The sequence below is a fragment of the Podarcis liolepis genome (genome assembly GCF_965112155.1).
Source record: "Podarcis liolepis genome assembly, chromosome: 14".
In the NCBI taxonomy this organism is placed as follows: Eukaryota; Metazoa; Chordata; class Lepidosauria; order Squamata; family Lacertidae; genus Podarcis; species Podarcis liolepis.
This window is the reverse complement of record NC_139569.1, coordinates 13,097,309-13,117,397: the sequence shown is the minus strand read 5'-3', so window position 1 is coordinate 13,117,397 and position 20,089 is coordinate 13,097,309. Positions and strand designations below refer to the sequence as shown.

Sequence of the window (20,089 nt, the reverse complement as noted above, 5' to 3'; positions counted from 1 at the left end):
TTTTATGGATCAATGGTCTCATTAGATAGTAAAATTCATGTTAAATTGCTGTTTTAAGGGTTGTTTTTAAAAGTCTGGAACCGAAGAATCCATTTTGCATTACTTTCTATGGGAAAGAGTGCCTTGGTTTCGGGACGCTTTGGTTTTGGAACGGACTTCTGGAACGGATTAAGTTTGAGAACCAAGGTACCACTGTATCACTATCCCAAATGCACACACTTTCAGGCACATCCCCCCCCCCCAATATATGTGCTTTTTAAACACATTTTGTTTGCTCGTTTGGAGAACAGAACACCAACATTCAGAGAAGTGTTTTGAAGGATTGCTATGCTCTGGTTCGCGGATTGCTTAGGAAATGTAAAATAGGTTTGCATGAATGTGCGAACTAAACAAACTCACTGCCCTTAAGCATTGTACATACTACTGAATTCAAAGGCAGCCTTTCTGCTTGTGTTGTTTATAGACCTCAGCAAGGGGCAATCGGGTGCCCTACTTTACAATGGACAGTAGCCTGTCTGAATGTGTCATCTGTTTGAAAGGCTGCCTGGCCCAAGTCTTGTTAATTTATTTAATTTATACCCCACTCCTTTTCTCCATGGAGCTCAAGATAGTGTACATGGTTAGGCTGAGAGGCACTGACTGCCCTCCCCCAGGCCGGATTTAGGTTTGATGAGGCCCTAAGCTACTGAAGGTAATGGGGCCCTTTATATGTCCAGCTGTCCTTTGTCAGCAACAAATTGCCACTGTTTTTCGTGTTGAATATATGCTACATGGTAATTTATGGACCTAATAGGTATCTAAAGTCACATAACAAACAGGAGCCTACATGACACAAAACATTGTTGCTGCATGTAGGTTTTATTTTATTTGTTTTTTTATCTTATATTTTTGAAGTGTACATCCAGGTTTTTTTCCTTTAATTTTTTTGGGGGCCCCCAAGAGAGTGGGGCCCTAAGCTATAGCTTGTTTAGCTTATATGTAAATATGGCACTGCCCCCCGCAACGAGCTTCATGGCCCAGTGGGGATTCGAACCCTCGTCACCCAAGTCCTAATCCAGCACTGTAACCACTACACCACACTGGCTCTCAAAGAAAAGGAAAGAGAGCAGATGGGGGCTTGAAGTTACCCAACAGCTCAGGCATAGGCAAACTCTGGCCCTCCAGATGTTTGGGACTACAATTCCCATCATCCCTAGCTAACAGGACTAGTGATCAGGGATGATGGGAATTGCAGTCCCAAACATCTGGAGGGCTGGAGTTTCCTATCCCTGCAATAGCTGTTAGCACCTCAGACAGTGGACTGAGCAGGCACACAGTTCACCGAGTCAGACTTCACAAGGGTTGTTTTTTTAAAATAAATAAATAAATATCCACGCAACATACAAACCTAAAACTCAGTAGGTGATTCCCTGTCATTTTTTTGTTTTTATTGCTCTGTGCTCCCTACCTGTCCAGGTGAAATGCTGCAATTTCTGCATTGTGCCGCTCGTAGTCCGAGAAATAGAAAAAGTCTGGGGGAGTTTCTTGCTCTCTCGTTTGCCTGTAAAAAGAAAGACAGGAGAAGATCGCACACTTGAGGCTAAGTAACAAAAGGGTTAGTAAGTCTCTGTAGTGAGAAGCTTTTGGAGCCTTTTAAGCAGGGATGCTTGAGGTACACGTTAAGTTGTGGGTGAACATATCAGACGACACAGCGATTCTTCAACAGCTCTTGTTTATTCACAGGCCCACAACAGAACTGAGCTGAAGGGTTCAGCCAACCTGCTTATATAGAGCTCAACTACAAAGCAACAGTAACAACTTTCTGTAACTATCCAAATCTGAACGTTACTTTCAATTCCTTATTTGCATATGTGGTCCTGAGTGAAAACTATCTACAGTATCCCCCTGCTGGCCCAGGGTGAGAACTTCAGTACATAACAGTACATGATTCCTGTGACTGCTGGTGCAAACTTACCTAATCCAGGCTCCCAGGTTAAAGACCCATCTGGTCTTTACATTGAAAGCACTATGGCCATGGCTTCTCCCAAAGAATCCTGGGAGCTGTAGTTTCTAAAAGGTGATGAGAACCCTATTAGGAGACCCCTATCCCACTCACAGAGCTATAGTTCTTGGAGCGATTTAACAACCAATCTCTCTTTCTATGGAACTCTGGGAATTGTAGCTCTGTGAGGGGAATAGGGGTGTCCTATTAGGGTTCTTAGCACCTTTTAGAAACTACAACTCCCAGGGTTCTTTGGGAGAAGCTATGACTGTTTAAAGTGGCAAGATACTGCTTTAAATGTAGAGTGCAGATGGGGCCTAATCTGAGAGATGGCAAACATTTATCCCTCAACATTTGCATTTCCTCAAAATCTGCAATACAGTAAGCTTGCAACTTGCACAAGGGTTACGTTCTGGGGATCGTTCCTAGAGCCAAAATTTCACATACAGTTGTACCTCGGAAGTCGAACGGAATCCATTCCAGAAGTCCATTCGACTTCCAAAACATTCAGAAGCCACAGAAACCCCATCGGACATTTGGCTTCCAAAAGAACGTTTTAAAACCGAAACACTCACTTCCGGTTTTTGATCATTTGGGAGCAGGAACATTTGACTCTGAAGGCATTTGGGAGCCGAAGTACGACTGTAGTTACAACCTACTGGGTTCAATGGTAAGTGGGATTGCTGAAGTCATTTTCCCTGGAACACTGCCTGCTTCCCACTCCCTTTTTAATTTTAATGTATATTTTTTGCCACGAGCAAAAATTTGATTGCACACAAGTTAATGCACATAAGTTGCAGGTTTCCTGTAAAATTCTTAGTTCAAAAGCTGCTACGAAATATGGATCTTGGGCTAAAATACATATAGAAATGCATATATTAAGCTAAAATGGAATTGCTATGTATTTTGAGATGAGATACTACTTAAATCTGAATTTCTGTGCAATTTATATTAAAAAGCTGCAAATTATTTATTTATTTAAAAGCATTAAATAAAAACCAGTTAATATTTTAAAAAAATTCTAAGTGGTGCTCAGTCTAAAAAAATAATTAAAACATCAAAACAGAAAGACAATCTAGAAGATTCAAACACATGAAACAGGGTCTCTGCTCAATGTGGAAAAAATGTGGAATAGGCTTAAGAATCAACACATGGAAAATGGGGCTGGAAGTAGAAGGTCTCATTCCTTCCTAATTCAGAGTGGCTTTGAACACATTATTTCAGTAATCTTACAACAGCCCTGTGAGGTAGTCCAGTATTACCACCCTTATACTGCTGATGGAGCTGCAACTTAAGTTACGTCATATGTCCCATGTGACTGCATTGTACAACATTCTCACATCTACAACTGTGCAAACAAGCCCTAATTATGAGAAAATTCCAGGTTCCAAGCGACGCATGTATATGGGAAAGTTCCCCCCCACAAACCGTCCCTTCTCAACACACAAACTCTCTGTCGAACAACATCTAAGGAGAGCAGCAGACAAGATGGTTGCTTTATTAGACCCTTGTGAATCCCAATTATAACATTTCCGAAAGTCATTGTGCTTCTCTTTCAACTTTGGCTGCTGCACTGCTTCCACTGTAAAACATGACAGTTCCGTTTTACATCTGAGCTCCACCAATGTTCTCTCCATCTCCACATTTATAGTCACTTGGCATGTGTCGTGCTCTCCTGCATATTAACAAGCTCAAGAGAAGGAAGAACCTGTAGTTCCTTCATCTTGGGTGCATTTGGGGACAGGATCGATCCAGAATGACTATTACAGTGGTGCCTCGCAAGACGAAAAGAATTTGTTCCGCGAGTCTTTTCGTCTTGTGATGTTTTTCGTCTTGTGAAGCACGGTTCGTTGCAACTGCGCCTCTTCAAGCGGCTTTTAAAAAAAAGCGCAAGACGTTTTCGTCTTGCGAAGCAAGCCCATAGGGAAATTTGTCAAGCGAAGCAACGCAAAACCGAAAAACCCTTTCGTCTAGCGAGTTTTTCGTCTTGCGAGGCATTCGTCTTGCGGGGCACCACTGTATTATGATGATTATTTGCTTAAAATCAAAACCTTATGTGCATTCGAAGAGGGGTGTGTGGGTCAATGCAGGCTCATCCCACTCCTAGCATTAGTGTGCCCTGAAGCGCCGCCCCACTGCCTGTGGGTGCCCAGGAGAAGATGCTCTATGTCATGTTCAGGCCCCTTCCACATGGAGTCTCTACGAAGCTGAAATATTGCCAGTGTGGCTGCAGAAATGGCCAAGCCAGTGGCCGCTAACTTTTTTGGGTCCGTGGGTCAAAACCAACAGGAGGGGCTGTTGTGGGCTCCACTTGCATACAGACTGCAACAGGCCACCAGGAGCCACCTCAGGCAGCTGTGGGGCTTGTTGATGGAGAATTTCTGAGAGACACGTCTGGTGGACCATTTCTCTTTTCTGGAGTGGGGCCAGATAAGGAAGAACTGGGGAGAGATGCAAAGTTCTAGCAGAGCAAAAGCCCAGCAGGGAGAAGGTGCTGGGAAGGATCTCAAGGGGTTCCACAGGGCCTGTGGTGATAACTCCAACTATAGGTAAAGGTAAAGGACCATTAAGTCCAGCCAAAGGCGACTGTGGGGTTGTGGCGCTCATTTCACTTTTAGGCAGAGGGTGCCGGCGTTTGTCCACAGACAGCTTTCCAGGTCATGTGGCCAGCATGACTAAACCGCTTCTGGTGCAACAGAACTCTGTGAAGGAAACCAGAGTGCACGGAAATGCCATTCACCTTCCTGCCAGTGGTACCTATTTATCTACTTGCAGTGGTGTGCTTTCAAACTGCTAGGTTGGCAAGAGCTGGGACAAAGCAATGGGAGTTCACCCCATCGCAGAGATTCAAAATGCCGACCTTCTGATTGGCAAACCCAAGAGGCTCAGTGGTTTAGACCACATCGCCACCCGTGTCCAAGTATACCCAACAAAGAGCCAGTGTGGTGTAGTGGTTAAGAGTGATAGATTTGTAATCTGGGGAACCGGGTTCGCGTCTCCGCTCCTCCACATGCAGCTGCTGGGTGACCTTGGGCTAGTCACACTTCTTTGAAGTCTTTCAGCCCCACTCACCTCACGGAGTGTTTATTGTGGGGGAGGAAGGGAAAGGAGAATGTTAGCCGCTTTGAGACTCCTTCGGGTAGTGATAAAGCAGGTTATCAAATCCAAACTCTTCTATCATGAGAGCAGAGCTATCTGCCGAAAACATTAATTGTTCATTGCTGCTGCCTCTCGGACATAGGGAGTGGTCATTGCAGCACTGCTGGAATAATATACTCTTGGAAATGTTACTTTTCTATTAACTCCCCACAGCTCCAAGCAACAATATAGATGGCTATTACTAATCTTGACAACCCCGCAACCCACTGCCACCTGCGCCTTAGTTTTGCATTTTTATGTATATTGTATTTAAGAATACAATATACATAAATTCAGAGGAGTCACATGGAAGTTAATGCGCTAAGATAGCCCCAGCTAACTTGTGACCTTCCACCATCCCTGACCATGTATATAATAGAAAACAGAATTATATATACATTCTACAATTCCCCCCTTACATATCGCTCTCTTACATTTTCTGGAGTTGGTCCTGCGTTTGCATATGCAACAGAATCCCTCCTGTGAGGGAGGGAGGCTCAGAGGAAGATGACAGGAGACAGGGCCTTTTCAGTTGTGGCTCCCCATTTGTGGAATGCCCTCCCCTGTGAGGCCTGCCTAGAGCTTCCACTGACACCTTTTCCATGCCAGATGAAAAACTCACTTTCTGGCCTGCCCATTGTTGGATTGCAATTTTATTGTTTGCTCTTAGTTGTGACACCAAAGCAATTTCGTGTGTTTTCTTTCTTTAAATGTATTTTTTACCTATGCTTGTGCTCTTAAACATGTTTTACATTGCTTATGCACATTTTGTTTGTGTAACAAGCAACAAACGAGCTGTAACAACAACAACAACAATTTCTTAGCACCTGAAAGGAAGGCTGCCAACGTCTTCCAAGCTATTCCGCTGCATTCTCTGATGTTGACTCTGACTGTGCAGAGACTGAATCGAGATTGCCCCTAGGTAGTGTAAACCTGATTTATCCTAAATGAAAGAGGCAGCCTGTAGACAAAAGGAATGCCTCTGAGGCTGTCGCGCCATTGTCCCTTGCACCAAGCTTAATAAATTTTGCACATAGATTAGAATCACTTGCAAGATTCTTTACTAACACCACTTGGCATGCATTTCGGGGGCTTAGTGCGTCCTTGGGAAAATGAATGGTACTTGCTGTGCTAATGCATCAATGGGTACACGGTGCCAAAATGACCCAACGCCTTTCTCTAGCGCCGCTGGAATCTGGGTGCTTGAATTCTTTGGCACTGGCGGTGGCATATCTGGTTACACACCAGCCATTTCTAAGAACAGGATGTCACCGACAAATGTAATAAGGAAGGGAGGCCAAGTCAATGGGTTAGATTTGACATAGACAAGGTGTCGAAGTCAAGCTCACACAATGGAGCTTTCCACTTCCCTCTTCCTGCCATCAAGAGAATTGGTGCAGGCAATGAAGCAGACCAGCCACAGCAGACTGTGTTGAAGGGGCTGCAGGGAGAATCGAGAATCCACTGATATTAGGCAAAGGAGACTTTTCCTCCACTGACCTAAGACTGGAGACCTTTAGATTAGAACAACCTATGGGCAACCACCTCCAAAAATTAACATCAACCTGCATTAGAGAAAATTATTTTAAGTTAATACATAGATGGACGCGGGTGGCGATGTGGTCTAAACCACTGAGCCTCTTGGGCTTGCGGATTGGAAGGTTGGTGGTTCGAATCCGCAGGATGGAGTGAGCTCCCGTTGCTCTGTCCCAGCTCCTGCCAACCTAGCAGTTTGAAAGCATGCCAGCACAAGTAGATAAATAGGTACTGCTGTGACGGGAAGGTAAAAGGCATTTCCGTGCGCTCTGGTTTCTGTCACGGTGTTCCATTGCACGAGAAGTGGTTTAGTCATGCTGGCCACATGAACTGGAGAGCTGTTTGTGGGCAAACAACAGCTCCCTCGGCCTGAAAGCAAGATGAGCGCCGCAACCCCAGAGTCACCTTTGATTGGGCTTAAACGTCCAGGGGTCCTTTACCTTTTACCTAGCACCTGTAAGAGTCAGCTATATGGACAAAGCATCCTCTTCCACATGGTGGAGAGGGGACAAGGTAACGGGCACGACTTTCCACATGTGGTGGACATGTAACTTGGTGCAACCATTTTGGGAAAGGACCTTCTTGTCTACACATCGCACAATGGAAACAGAATGTATAGACAATTGCTTTATCTGAGAAACTAAGTACCTGCCCTGAATGATGCCTATGATACCGATGAGTTTGTTGAACTATGGTACTTTTTTATAAAACACTCAAAGGAACACCTTTGTGACTGGCACTCACCAACTATATATATAGGTTTATGGGGAAATCAGATGCATTAGTTTTCTGTTCTGGGGGAAGGGCTGGGAGCAGCAGGAAACCAATTGTTTTGATAATGTTTATGTTCACGCTTAAATCCTTTTTCTGGAAAATGAATAAAATATTTAACTTTTTTAAAAGAGACCGGCAACCTTTGTCCTGTTCTCCCTGAGCTCCTGAGTCAGTAGTGGACTTGCCAGAAGCAACAGGGCAGCAACCGAAGCAGCATTCAAGGGCAGGTCCAAGGTCAGCGTCCAGTCCAGCAGATTCCACAACAAAGGGTCAAGTGAGAGGCAAAATCTGAGCAGCCTGCAGTCAGGGTAGGTGCAGGCAGATGATCCAGTAACAAGCAAAGCCCAGAAGTTGCTCCAGGAGTAAGTCCAGCCCAGCACTGGGGTTTCTCAGCTGTAGCTGCTCGAACCCCACCCAACCTCAGCTGACTCCTATCCCTTGTCTTCTGAGAGGAGGAGTTTACTCCTAAAGAGTCCTTTACTGATGAGGAATAGGGCTGGGCAGTATATTGTTTTCAACATCGTGATATATCACCAGTTAAACATCACAATATACTAATATAGCACAATGTCTGAAATAACAATGGAACTATGTAGACTAAGGCATTGTTTTTCCTGCATGATGGCTATTGCATAGCACACACACACACACACACAACATGATTTGCAATATATGTTGCCAGGACAAAAATTATGAAACTGATATCATGATATGGACTTTAAACCAGTTTCGGACGATATATAACCCAGTGCAGACATGCATCATGATTCACAATATAGTGGTACCTCAGGTTAAGTACTTAATTTGTTCCAGAGGTCCGTACTTAACCTGAAACTGTTCTTAACCTGAAGCACCACTTTAGCTAATGGGGCCTCCTGCTGTCGCTATGCCGCCGCTGCACAATTTCTGTTCTCATCCTGAAGCAAAGTTCTTAACCTGAAGCTCTATTTCTGGGTTAGTGGAGTCTGTAACCTGAAGCATATGTAACCTGAAGCGTATGTAACCTGAGGTACCACTGTATATTGCTAAGTCAAAAATTATGAAACCGATATCGCAATACAGATTTCAAACCAGTTTTGGATGGTATATTAATATATCGCCCAGCCCTAATGCCTGTAGTTGGGTGCTTCTCTGGATTGGCTGGGTTTCCACCTAGAGTTTAAGGCTTTCCCTCAAACTTGGGACCCATTCCTCCTCGATGTCAGAGGCTGAACTCGCCCTGGGTGCAGATGGCCCCTCCTCAGCCTTGTCAAAGGATCCCAGCTCCTCACCCGCATATGGAGCTTGATCTAGGGCTTGGTGTAAAGTTGAGACCTTCTGGCCTCCTCTTCCTCCAACTGAAACAGGACAACTTTCCACTGCAGCCCCAGAAGACAAAGCCTACAATGTTTGGTTGCCCCCTTCCCAACTTGTGGAAAACCTTTTTTTTTGGGGGGGGGGAAGGGTATTGGAGGACTGCAGGGAAACCAAAGATCCATTGCACATGCATTGTTCAATAGAGCCGAATGCCTCAACCATGCACTAAATGGATGTTCTATTCATGATGAGGGCCCACAGAACAAAGCCAGAATTCTGTACTATACATTTAAAGCAGTCTCACTTTACGTAGTCTTGGTTTTCCCCCAAAGAACCCTGGGAACTGTAGCTTCAGGGTGCTGAGAGTGGCTAGGAGACCCCATTCCCCTCATACAGCTACAACTTGCAGAATAGAATAGAACTGTGGCTCTGTAAGGAGAACAGAAGCCTCTATCTCTCTTTTTTAAGGAGAGTTCATTTGCCTTCAATATTCTCAAAAAGGCACCTACACTGCTGCTTTGGTCATGCAGCAATTTATTTAAACTGCACTGATTTAATTGAAATCGGTTGATGAATCAACTAAATAATCTTTAATCGGCTGACAGCCTGACTATATATAATTCCCAAGTCAACCATTTCCGATGTACATTGCTTTCTCTCTCCCAATATAAAATTGAAATTCTGCTGACACCAGCGTCATCCAAATGGGCTTCTGTATTCCAATAAGGGAATCAGTTTGGCGGAAAATTTATTGACAGATGAAGACTTCTTTTTCCCTTTCCTTTTTTTTTAAAAAAAGAAGAGGATAAAAAAGCTTTTATCTACACCGAAATAAAGTGATGTTCAAAAGGGAAATGACATAAGCCGCAGAAGCAATTAAATCAAAGTAGCAACAAGAAAAACAACACTGCAGTAATTTGAGGGGTCCTCCTAACCGATTGGTTTCCCCCCCCCCAGTAGGTGTATTCTGCAACCTGTCTTTAGCACCACAACAGTGAAAGTGTCGGATCTATACTGGGTGGTCCCCATGACATCCTACTTTGTTAGCATTGTGAGGTTCCACCAGCCTCACTGAATTATTGCTATCTGGAGGGGAACTCTTGCACTCAAACTGCAACAAAAGTGGATCAAAAAAACCAAACTGGCACATTTAGTGATAAGCACATAAGAAGAGCCTCCTGGGTCCAGCCAATGGCCCAATCCTGACCTCACAGGGGCCAAGCAGATGACTTAGAGCAGCAGTTCTCAACTGTGGGTCCCCAGATGTTGTTGGACTACAACTCCCATCATCCATGAGCTCTGGCCTTGCTAGCTAGGGGTGATGGACACAGAAGTGTTCTGCGTGCTTCGCACATGTGCAGAAGTGTTCTGCATGGTTCGTGCATGCGCAGAAGCACTCTATTGCACTTCACACATGCGCAGAAGCGCTGCTCTGGTTATGGACTTTTCGGTGTGCAAAGGGCACCCCGGAATGGATCGTGTCCGCAACCAGAGGTACCACTGTACTGGTTATGTCCAGGAAAGCAGAGCGGGGTGTATGTACTTGGACCACTGCCCCCATGGGTCCCTGCCCCACTCAGCCCCCTTTGCCTGAAGGATGGCACCATAGGGAGGGGAGGAGGGTGGCAAGAATGTCAGGCAGCTGATTTAATTCATTTCTATGCTGCTTTTCAGTCGAATGAATCACAAAGTGGCTTTCAAACAATAGCTAACAACAGTGTGATTGAACCCAATAAAACATCACAAATACAGCATAAATCATATTGAATAATTAACAAATCACCAGAGAAGGAATTAGCATCTATAAAACACAAAGCAACAGAGAAACAAAACTGGGAACTCAAAAATCCAGGGAGGAATTTCACGCAAGCCTCCCGACCACAGACCCAAGAATTCATGTGCTCATGCACCACATCAAATGCAATGCTTCTATATCAGCATCCAATATGTATTCACCAAAACTATTTTTCCCTTCCTTCCTTCCTTCCTTCCTTCCTTCCTTCCTTCCTTCCTCCCTCCCTCCCTCCCTCCCTCCCTTCCTCTCTCTCTCTCTCTCCAGGAAGAAAACTGTCCTGTAGTTCCCTTCCAACTCTACAATTCTATGATTCATGTTTGAAATTTGGTGGTTGTTGTTTTTTGTTTGTTTGTTGTTTTTTTAGCACAGGCAGATTGACAGCGCAATCCTAGGCTTAAACTTCCCCACTGAGTTCAACTGGGCTTACTCCCAGGTAAGTGTGTATGTGATATAGAACACTTTTAGAAAAGGAAGAAGGCAAAACCAATATTATATAATCTTCAATATCATCTACTGAAGCACAGGTGGAGACCCTGTGTCCCTCTGCATGTTGCTGGACTCCAGCTCCCACCAGCCCCTGACAGCACAGCCAACAGGAGTTGTAGTCCAAGAATATCTGGAATGCTACAGGTTTCCCATCCGTGTTCCAAGCATTTTCTGGACTATACCTCATCAAGCTCTAGTTGGGGGGGGGGGAATTGCATGTCTGAATGCTCCACAGACTGCAGAGGGTTCAGTGGTGTGAGATCAGTAGACCAGGGGGACTAGGCTAGCCAATGTTCACCTGGCACCTCTTTCTCAAAGCCTGGGGAACTTCTGCCTGGCTTAGAGAGGGAGGTGCGATGCTCACACATCACCCCCTACTCCAGTCGCCCTCGTGAGCTGTTCCCCTATGAAAAATTGAACTCCACTGAGGGGGTTCGTCACCATGCAGCAAGCTAGCAAGGCAAGGAAAAGGTCCTTTCGAGAGCAGTAGAAAAATGCAGGGACCCAGCTTCCCACTCAAACAGGCCCATCGGTTGGAAGCCACTGACTGATTAGTTGCTGAGTCATTAGCTATTAAAGCGAGTACATGGATGTATAAATTGTTCTTCAGAACTTGTGGGTGAGCCATACGTTCTTTTAATTTTGCAGGTACCTTTTAATGCGTTTTCACATTTCCACATCTTTTGATTACTTTGTTTTATCTGCTGCTGCTTGTCCTAAGCTGTTGGGAACAAGGCGAGTTGAAAAACCCGAATAAAAATGTTTCATTTTTCTCTCACTCTCCCCGCCCCCCCCCCCATTTTAGCACAGGGGAAGACAAAGAGGTTTGATAAAATGATGTGCAGCAGAGAGGAAATTGATAAGAGTGGTTTCTATCCCTTTCATAATGCTAGAATTCAAGGAGTGTGTGTCCGCCAATGAAACAGATTGGCAGGAGATGTAAATCAGAGAGAGAAGTGCTTCTTCACACAATGCAAAATTAATTTATGAAATCAGCTACTATAAGATGTGGCTGCCAACTCAGATAGCTTCAGAAGTGGAGTAGACAAATCGGTAGAGAATAATGCTACACGCGGCTCCTCATCAGGATGGAGATATACTGTCTCCAGGACAGAAAAGCTACAAAGTGTTATGACAATGTTACATGCCCTGACTTGCATGACTCTAGCCAAAAGGAAATACAGTGGTACCTTGGTTTACAAACTTAATCTGTTCCGGAAGTCCATTCTTAAACCAAAGCGTTCTTAAACCAAGGTGTGCTTTCCCATAGCAGCGGGGGACTCAATTTACAAATGCAACATGCTCAACAGGAAGCGGAACATGTTCTGCTTCCAAAGCAAAGTTCACAAACCAAAACACCTACTTCCGGGTTTGCAGAGTTCTTAATCTAAGTTGTTCATAAACTAAGCTGTTCTTAAACCAAGGTACCACTGTAAGGCTTTGCAAACAAACAGGGAAGAAGGTAAAGGTAAAGGACCCCTGGATGGTTAAGTCCAGTCAAAGGCGACTATGGGGTGTGACGCTCATCTTGCTTTCAGGCCGAGGGAGCTGGCGTTTGTCCACAGACAGCTTTCTGGGTCATGTGGCCATCATGACTAAACTGCCTCTGGTGCAACGGGACACTGTGACGGAAACCAGAGCGCACAGAAACGATGTTTACCTTCCCACTACAGTGGTACCAATTTATCTACTTGCACTGGCTTGCTTTTGAACTGCTAGGTTGGCAGAAGCTGGGGCAGAGCAATGGGAGCTCACCTCATTGTGTGGATTCGAACCGCCAACCTTCTGATCGGCAAGCCCAAGTGGTTTAGTGGTTTAGACCACAGCGCCACTCACGTCCAGCCTGAAAATCAGCAGACATTTGGCCCAGTGCTAGCCTATCAGCAGGCAAGGTGCAGCAACTCCTTTTTTCTTTTTTGCACAGACCACTGTTCCATCTAGCTCAATATAGCTGACACTGACCAGCAGCAGCTCTCCAGGTCTCAGGCAGGAATTCTTCCCAGCCCTAATTGGAGAGACCAGCGACCGAACCTGGAAACTTTTGCAATCAAGGCAGATGTTCATCCTCTGAGCCGCGGCCCTGGAAAAGAGTGCACCTCCTCTCCCAGACTGTCTCTGCTCAAAATCCCGAAGATATTTAATAATTATCCTGGCCGTGATAGGAGGCATGTGGTTACAGCGCTATAATCATACCCTAGGGCTAAAAGTGTCTGAATCTTCAGAAGTGCCATTTCCTAATAAAGAACACACACCCTTGAACTTGTTTTACTGCTGCAATTAACATTCTTTAATGCACAGCAAAGGGCGAGGTGCCCGGTGGGGGGAGAGTTTTAATTGTTTCAGGTTCTGTTTTGCAAGAGGGAGGGAAAAAGGATAAAAGTAATGGGATTCGCTCTGATACAATAGGGTTTCTTGTGCTGCAAAGTTTCCTTTCTCGTTTTCCAGGCCTTTTGCCTAATTGCAAACAAGGTTGCAGAACGTTCCGAATTGTAATCATAGAATGATAAGAGTTAGAAGGAACCATTAGGGTCATCTAGTCCAACCCCCTGCACTGCAGAAATCTTCTGCCCACTGTGGGGTTCAAACCCACAACCATGAGATTAAGAGTCTCATGCTCTACCCATTGAGCTCTGTTGGAGAAGGAGTCTCGTGTTGCTAGAATAGCCAGGTTCAAGCCCTACAAAGCAGAGGTGGGGAAGTTAATTTCTCTGCCCACCTCTGGTTGATTTCGACAGGTGTCCAGGACCACCCACCTGCCAATTACCTGATGTCACAATGACACCAGGCAACTGACAGCTGTCAGAATTCAGGAAGCACCAATCCAGTGAATCCCCGCCCCCGCCCCCCATCCATAGTTGTGAGGCAAGGGGAATTGATGCATGTGGCCTGCTGAATGGACCCTCCTTTCCTCTTGCCGTGTGCTCTCAACAATCAGAAGCTCTATCTATATAAACACTTGCTATCCGGTAAGGAACACATCTGGAATGCTGTCATACCCCACAGAGCAGAGATACGGCCACAGGGAACCAGAATCTTACAGCAGACCCAGATATCAACTCCTCCACTGTGTCTACCCTGGCAGACCTGTCACAGGGCCTAATGATGTCACCCACAATACCAGGGGTTCAAGTCATTTGCGGGTCATTCCACATCAAATCAACGCAAAAAACAAGTTACAGATAGGTAGCCGTGTTGGTCTGCCATAGTCAAAATAAAAAAATTCCTTCCAGTAGCACCTTAAAGACCAACTAAGTTAGTTCTTGGTATGAGCTTTCGTGTGCATGCACACTTCTTCAGATACACTGAAACAGAAGTTGCCAGATCCTTCTATATAGTGAGAAGGTGGGGAGGGGTATTACTCAGAAGGGTGGTGGGAATGGGAGATTGGCAGACAGCTGAGATGAGCCTGTTGAGGACTCTTAACGACTGCAATAGGTCTTACAGGAAAAGGCAAGGGGTGAGAAGGTGAGAAATGGCTTAGTCATGTATAATGAGATAAGAATCCAATGTCTTTGTTCAGGCCAGGTAAAAAACAAGGGTATCACCACCCACTGTCTCAGATTTTGGTGAAACTTTGTGTACACCCTTCCCTTATGGTTGGAAAAAACCTCTTAAATTTCCCCTCTCTATCTCAAACGGTTTAAATTTTATAGCACTTCAAAGTTTTGTGAAGTCTATTTTTCTGTCCCTCTTGAGATCCTTGGCCTTGTGTGTATTTTATTTTTTTCTCCATAACCAATGATCAGATCTCTTTGAAATTTTACACAGAGATCAATAACATGATGAGGATTTCAGGAAAAAAATACACCAGCACTCAAAAGATTTTATAAATGCCTTAAAAAATGTATAAATGTAGCAATTTTTGGTGGATAAACTAGGTTTAGGAAACCTGAATTTTCAGCATTAGGGCACGATGCAATCAAAAGTTTTTGATGGTGAAAATTATTGCAAAGACATGCTCTTTCTCAACAAAGAATAAAATTTATGGGTCTCTTATGTCTTGTAACAAAATTTTATGTTTTCTGGACATCATGAGGGGGGGATGGCTACTGGGTACAACTTTCCTACAATCCATAGCTGTAAAAGAAAAAAATAATGAAACAAAGTTGTTCATCTTAAAATCTAAAATACTATTGATTACAGGGTTGTTGTTTTTCAAAAGTGCAGACTTGTTTTTCAGTTTGGGGGTATTTAAAACTATGAAAATTGGCTATGTCATGAAATCAACTAAAAAAAAAATTGGTCAGAAACTTTAAATGCTGACATGCTTTTTTTTTTTTTTAGATTGATTTCACGATATAGCCAATTTTTATAGTTTTGAATACCCCAAAGCTGAAAAGCAGGCCAGTCTCTACACAAAAAGGGTGGCGGTGGACACAAATCTGGATATCAGAAGGGGAAATACAGAAAAACCAGAAGGAGGAGGAGGCATGTTGACCTTCTAGGGTACTCTGCAAGTGACTTTAAGGTAGGCAACCTCAAGTAAAAAGACGTCCAAAGGGAGACTGTAATGTGAAAGCGCTGAATGACAAATATAAGAAGAAGTTCATTGGTAGCACTTTTCCTCTGAGTTTATTTTATTTTATAAAAACCCAACCATACCTTTACATAGTCATATTCATATTTGTCTAAACCAGGGTTTCCCAAACTTAGGTCTCCAGCTGTTTTTGGACTACAACTCCCATCATCCCTAGCTAGCAGGACCAGTGGTCAGGGAGGGTGGGAACTGTAGTCCAAAACCAGCTGGAGACCCAAGTTTGAGAAACCCTGGTCTAAACTGAATGTCGTTCAGCCCAGACATTGAGGTCCAGCGTCAAGGGCCTTCTGGTGGTTCCCTCATTGTGAGAAGTGAGGTTACAGGGAACCAGGCAGAGGGCCTTCTCGGTACTGGCGCCCTCCCATCAGATGTCAAGGCAATAAATAACTATTTTACTTCTAAAAGACAACTGAAGGTGGCCCTGTTTAGGGAAGTTTTTAATGTCTGACGCTGTATTGTTTTTAATATTTGGTTGGAAGCTGCCCAGTGTGGCTGGGGAAACCCAGCCACATGGGCGGGGTATAAATAATAAATTATAGCAGGTAGAGAAACGGAAGCACTCGGGATAGCTGACGAAAGCTCGGGCCATGATAACAGCGTTTTTGCTGCAAGAGGTTAACAAAGCTGCCCTCCTGGAAAAGCGAACAACCCAACTTTGAGGCATGCACAGTGTCACTGGGAGGAGCAACCAAGGGATGTGTGGACTAGGAGAGGGATGATGCATGAGGAAGAGCAGAGGGTACCACTTTTGATGCTCTGTGTTAGCTTTATGCAGCCCTTGGAGAAGTTATGCTGTCTCCAGGAAGGCTTGCAGCGCTGTTTATCAGCAAGAGGTGGTGACGGCAGAGGCGGGTTAACAGGGACAAGGAAACAGTCACTTAAACGAAGCTATATGCAGCCTGGTGGTGGTATCTGGAGGCAGGAGGAAAAAGCAATCCTAGATTTTTGGACAGGAAAGCATGGGGGGGGGGGACTGTTTAACATGTCGATGGCATTGAGGGTGCCTGCAAGGCATGCAGCCATCAGTGCAGGATGTGGCCTTGCAATGCTTTAGCACAGAACCAGAGGGAGGTGGGGTACAAAATAAGAGCAATACATGCAGGTCCTGTTTAGCAAACAAAATAGGTTCCCTGGAAATTGTTTGTTAAGTGAGTGTTTGCATAATGAGTCCACGATTCCCACTGATTCCTATGGGAATGTTTCTAATTCGTGATTTTCCCCCTGTCTCTCTCCTGCCTAAAATGGCTGCATTTAGCATCCAGGTCTGTGGTTCACTGCGGTATCGAGTTCAGTCCATATCTGGTAGGTCTGCACGCTGACCAGAGATGGGGAACCTGTGGCCCTCCAGATATTGTTAGCCATCCATGGCTAAGGATTGGGGATGACAGGAACTAACAGAATCGGGAGAGCTTTGAGTTTCCCCATCCCTGGCACTTGCCAACAGCACATGGTGGCAATACTGATTTGCCACAAGTGTGCGCAGCTAATTAAGGGCTCTAAAATTGTCGCTGCAAAGCACACTTTCAATTAAAATAGCCAATCGATACTTGAACGTCAGCCCGGATTGGCACAGATGGCAGCTACATCCCTTGGCAAGTCGGTTGTAGCCTGCTGAGAACTGCCCTGCCCTGTCCATATCTTCTTGGTTTGGAGCTTCCAGAGCAAGAATCTCATGAAAGACCTGGAGTCTAATCGATCATTCTTCTATTCGTTCTTCCTTTTTCATTCATCTGAATGACTTATATGCCGCTTCACAGTCCACGCCGACTGCAACCGTAAAACAGCAAGCAAAAAGCCGGCACAGAAGATAAAAACCGTGATTGAAACCCACCAAAAGGTTCAGTAAGACATCAAAACAGAACCATTGAAACTATGTCTGTGGGCTGTTGCAACACTCCAAAGGCAAGACATAACAAGAACTTAAAGAGTATTTGGAGTGCTAGGCCAGGTGCACAGCTTGAGACTTTTGGCGTCTGTTGCTGGTTTCAAAAACTGCACATTTCCAGGTCAAAAACAACCTGTCCCACTGTTGTCCCTACTCAGCAGAGGCAAGTTTTCCTGACCCTCAAGAATCACTGCAAGTTGTGGACCTGCTGTTCCTCTCTCCCACTCAATGCTCCCAGATTCTGGGGATGTCCATGTGCTGCCCCTCCTCCCATTTATATACAGAAGCCTTTCTGTACCGCCATTTTAAAAATTGCAATTAAAAACACAGATAATCACTATAGTGACTGGCTAGTCAATAAAAACAATTGCAGAGCTGCAAAGGCACCCTCGCTTTTAATAATAAATAATAATAATAATAATAATAATAATAATAATAATAATAATAATAAGTTCTACTAACCTATACTCAAATTACAGGGGAAGGGCAGGAGATTCCAGACTCCTACCAATTGATATGAATGCTTGGGGGGTTTTTTTTGGGGGGGATACAAAGAGCATTATTTTGTTAAAAATTGGTGGGGGTTGGGAGGTGGGGCTTGTGCAAAGCCTTCTACTTCCTTTCCCCTCCCATATTCTGAGCACTGCCCTGATCCTTAACACAATTTGTTGGAGAACAAATCCCTCAGGTGTGAAGGCGGCTTCTTTGTGGATATTTGTGCAACATGGATGGATGCTGGGGTGGGGGGGTGGGGGTGGAGTCAGAGTGTGTGATGCTGGGGCAAGTGCTAGGCAACATGCCCCATCTCCTGAACAGGGCTTAAATTCCCTTGATTTCCAAGGACTTTACTTCAGCTAATCTTTCAGCTTCAATTTTCAGCTTTCCACTTGCAGCGGGTTGGACTAGATGACCCCTGGGTTCCCTCCTGACTCTACAATTCTATGCGCTTTCACCCGCTATGATTCAGTGCGGTAATTAACGCCAGCAATTGCCAGTAAAACTACCTGACTTGGCACTTGCAGATACAGGCATCAACTTTTCCCTGCTTCCAGGGCTGCTGATCACTGAAAACATTCTCTCAAATCTCTTTCCATGCCGCATGTCCCTAGCTGAAAGAACAGCAGGAGATTTTTTAAAAATGGCATAATAGATGTGGAAAAGCTGGGCGGTGGGAGTGGGGGAGAGATTACCCACCCCCCATCACGCTTTGCATTATTTATACACGGAGATCTACTGGCACAACAGCCAGAAAATATTGTGGGCTTCTACGATGATAAATATATGCATTATGAGGAAGACATTCAGAAAATACACCGCGTGTCACCGAAGGAATTTAATCACCACCTGGAAGATGTATGCATGCGCCCAGATTTACGGGAAGAAAAAATCGGTTATGATGAGATGTTTCCTCCGATAAATTCAACTTATAAAACAATCCCGATGCATCTCCAATTACGAAAATACCTGTGTTGACTGATCCGTCGGTAGAGGCGGAATTGGAGCTTGCTAATCGGGAGAAAATGCTTGCCTTTTTTTTTGCTTTGGTTTTAACGGCATCAAATAAATCACAGGCCTGGCCAACGTTGAATCTAAAAGACTAGCTATATAAAGCATTCAGGAACAGCAATTAAAAACGGAAAAGGGTAAGGAGCAGTATGTTATAGGTCAGCAGAAGTACAGCAAGGAAGAGCCAGTAGCAAAGTATCTTACATGCAGAAGGTCCTAAATTCAATCCTCAATGTTATTTCCAGTCAGGGCTGGGAGAAGATAACTGCCTGAAACCTTGGAGAGCTGCTGCCAGTCAGTGTAGACAATACTGGCCTCAATGGACCAATGATCTTCCTATGCTCCCAACTGCAGGTGCCTTAACCATACAGAAACTACGGGAAGTATAATGTGTGACTCAGAAACTGGGACTAATCCAGAATGTGACTGCCAGATTGATGACTGGGAGCGGCCGAGGGGACCATATAACTAGGGCCAGGGCCTTTTCAGTACTGGCCCCGACTTGGTGGAACGCTCTGTCACAAGAGACTAGGGCTCTGCGGGACTTGACATCTTTCCGCACGGCCTGCAAGACAGAGCTGTTCTGCCTGGCCTTTAGTTTGGACTCATTCTGACCCTTATGTTTCCCTCCCCTTATGGTTTTGATCTATGGGCTACTTTTTAAATGAGGCTGCATTTTAAATTGCATTTTAGCATGTATTTTAATTTGCGTTTTTTTCCCCTATTATGTTTTTACTGTAATTTTACTGGTGTTAGCCGCCCTGAGCCCGGCTCTGGCCAGGGAAGGTGGGGTATAAATAAAATTTTATTATTATTATTATTATTATTATTATTATTATTATTATTATTATTATTACCACTGGCCCTAAAAGATCTACATCGGCTCCCAGTATGCTTCCAAGCACAATTCAAAGTGTTGGTGCTGACCTTTAAAGCCCTCAGTGGCTTTGGCCTTGTATACCTGAAAGAGTGTCTCCACTCCCATCATCCAGCTCGGACTCTGAGGTCTCGCTTTGAGGGCCTTCTGGTGGTTCCCTCACTGCGAGAAGTGAAGTGGCAAGGAACCAAGCAGAGGGCCTTCTCAGTTGTGGCACTCATATTGTGCCATGCCCTCCTATCGGATGTCAAACAAATAAATACAGTGGCACCTCAGGT

The 20,089-nt window shown here is 44.7% G+C and overlaps 2 protein-coding genes across 2 annotated transcripts in view; one reads left to right on the top strand and one right to left on the bottom strand.

Moving 5' to 3' along the window:
* Positions 1–20,089, bottom strand: part of FAM20C (FAM20C golgi associated secretory pathway kinase) — a 98,927-nt gene that overhangs the window by 14,885 nt on the left and 63,953 nt on the right. Inside the window, exon 4 of the mRNA XM_083474333.1 lies at positions 1,448–1,540. Coding sequence (XP_083330459.1) covers positions 1,448–1,540 — 93 coding nt within the window. The remainder of the gene's footprint in view (positions 1–1,447; positions 1,541–20,089) is intronic.
* The window catches only part of PRKAR1B (protein kinase cAMP-dependent type I regulatory subunit beta), a 539,030-nt gene that overhangs the window by 515,308 nt on the left and 3,633 nt on the right, over positions 1–20,089 (top strand). The gene's annotated exons all lie outside the window — the stretch shown is intronic.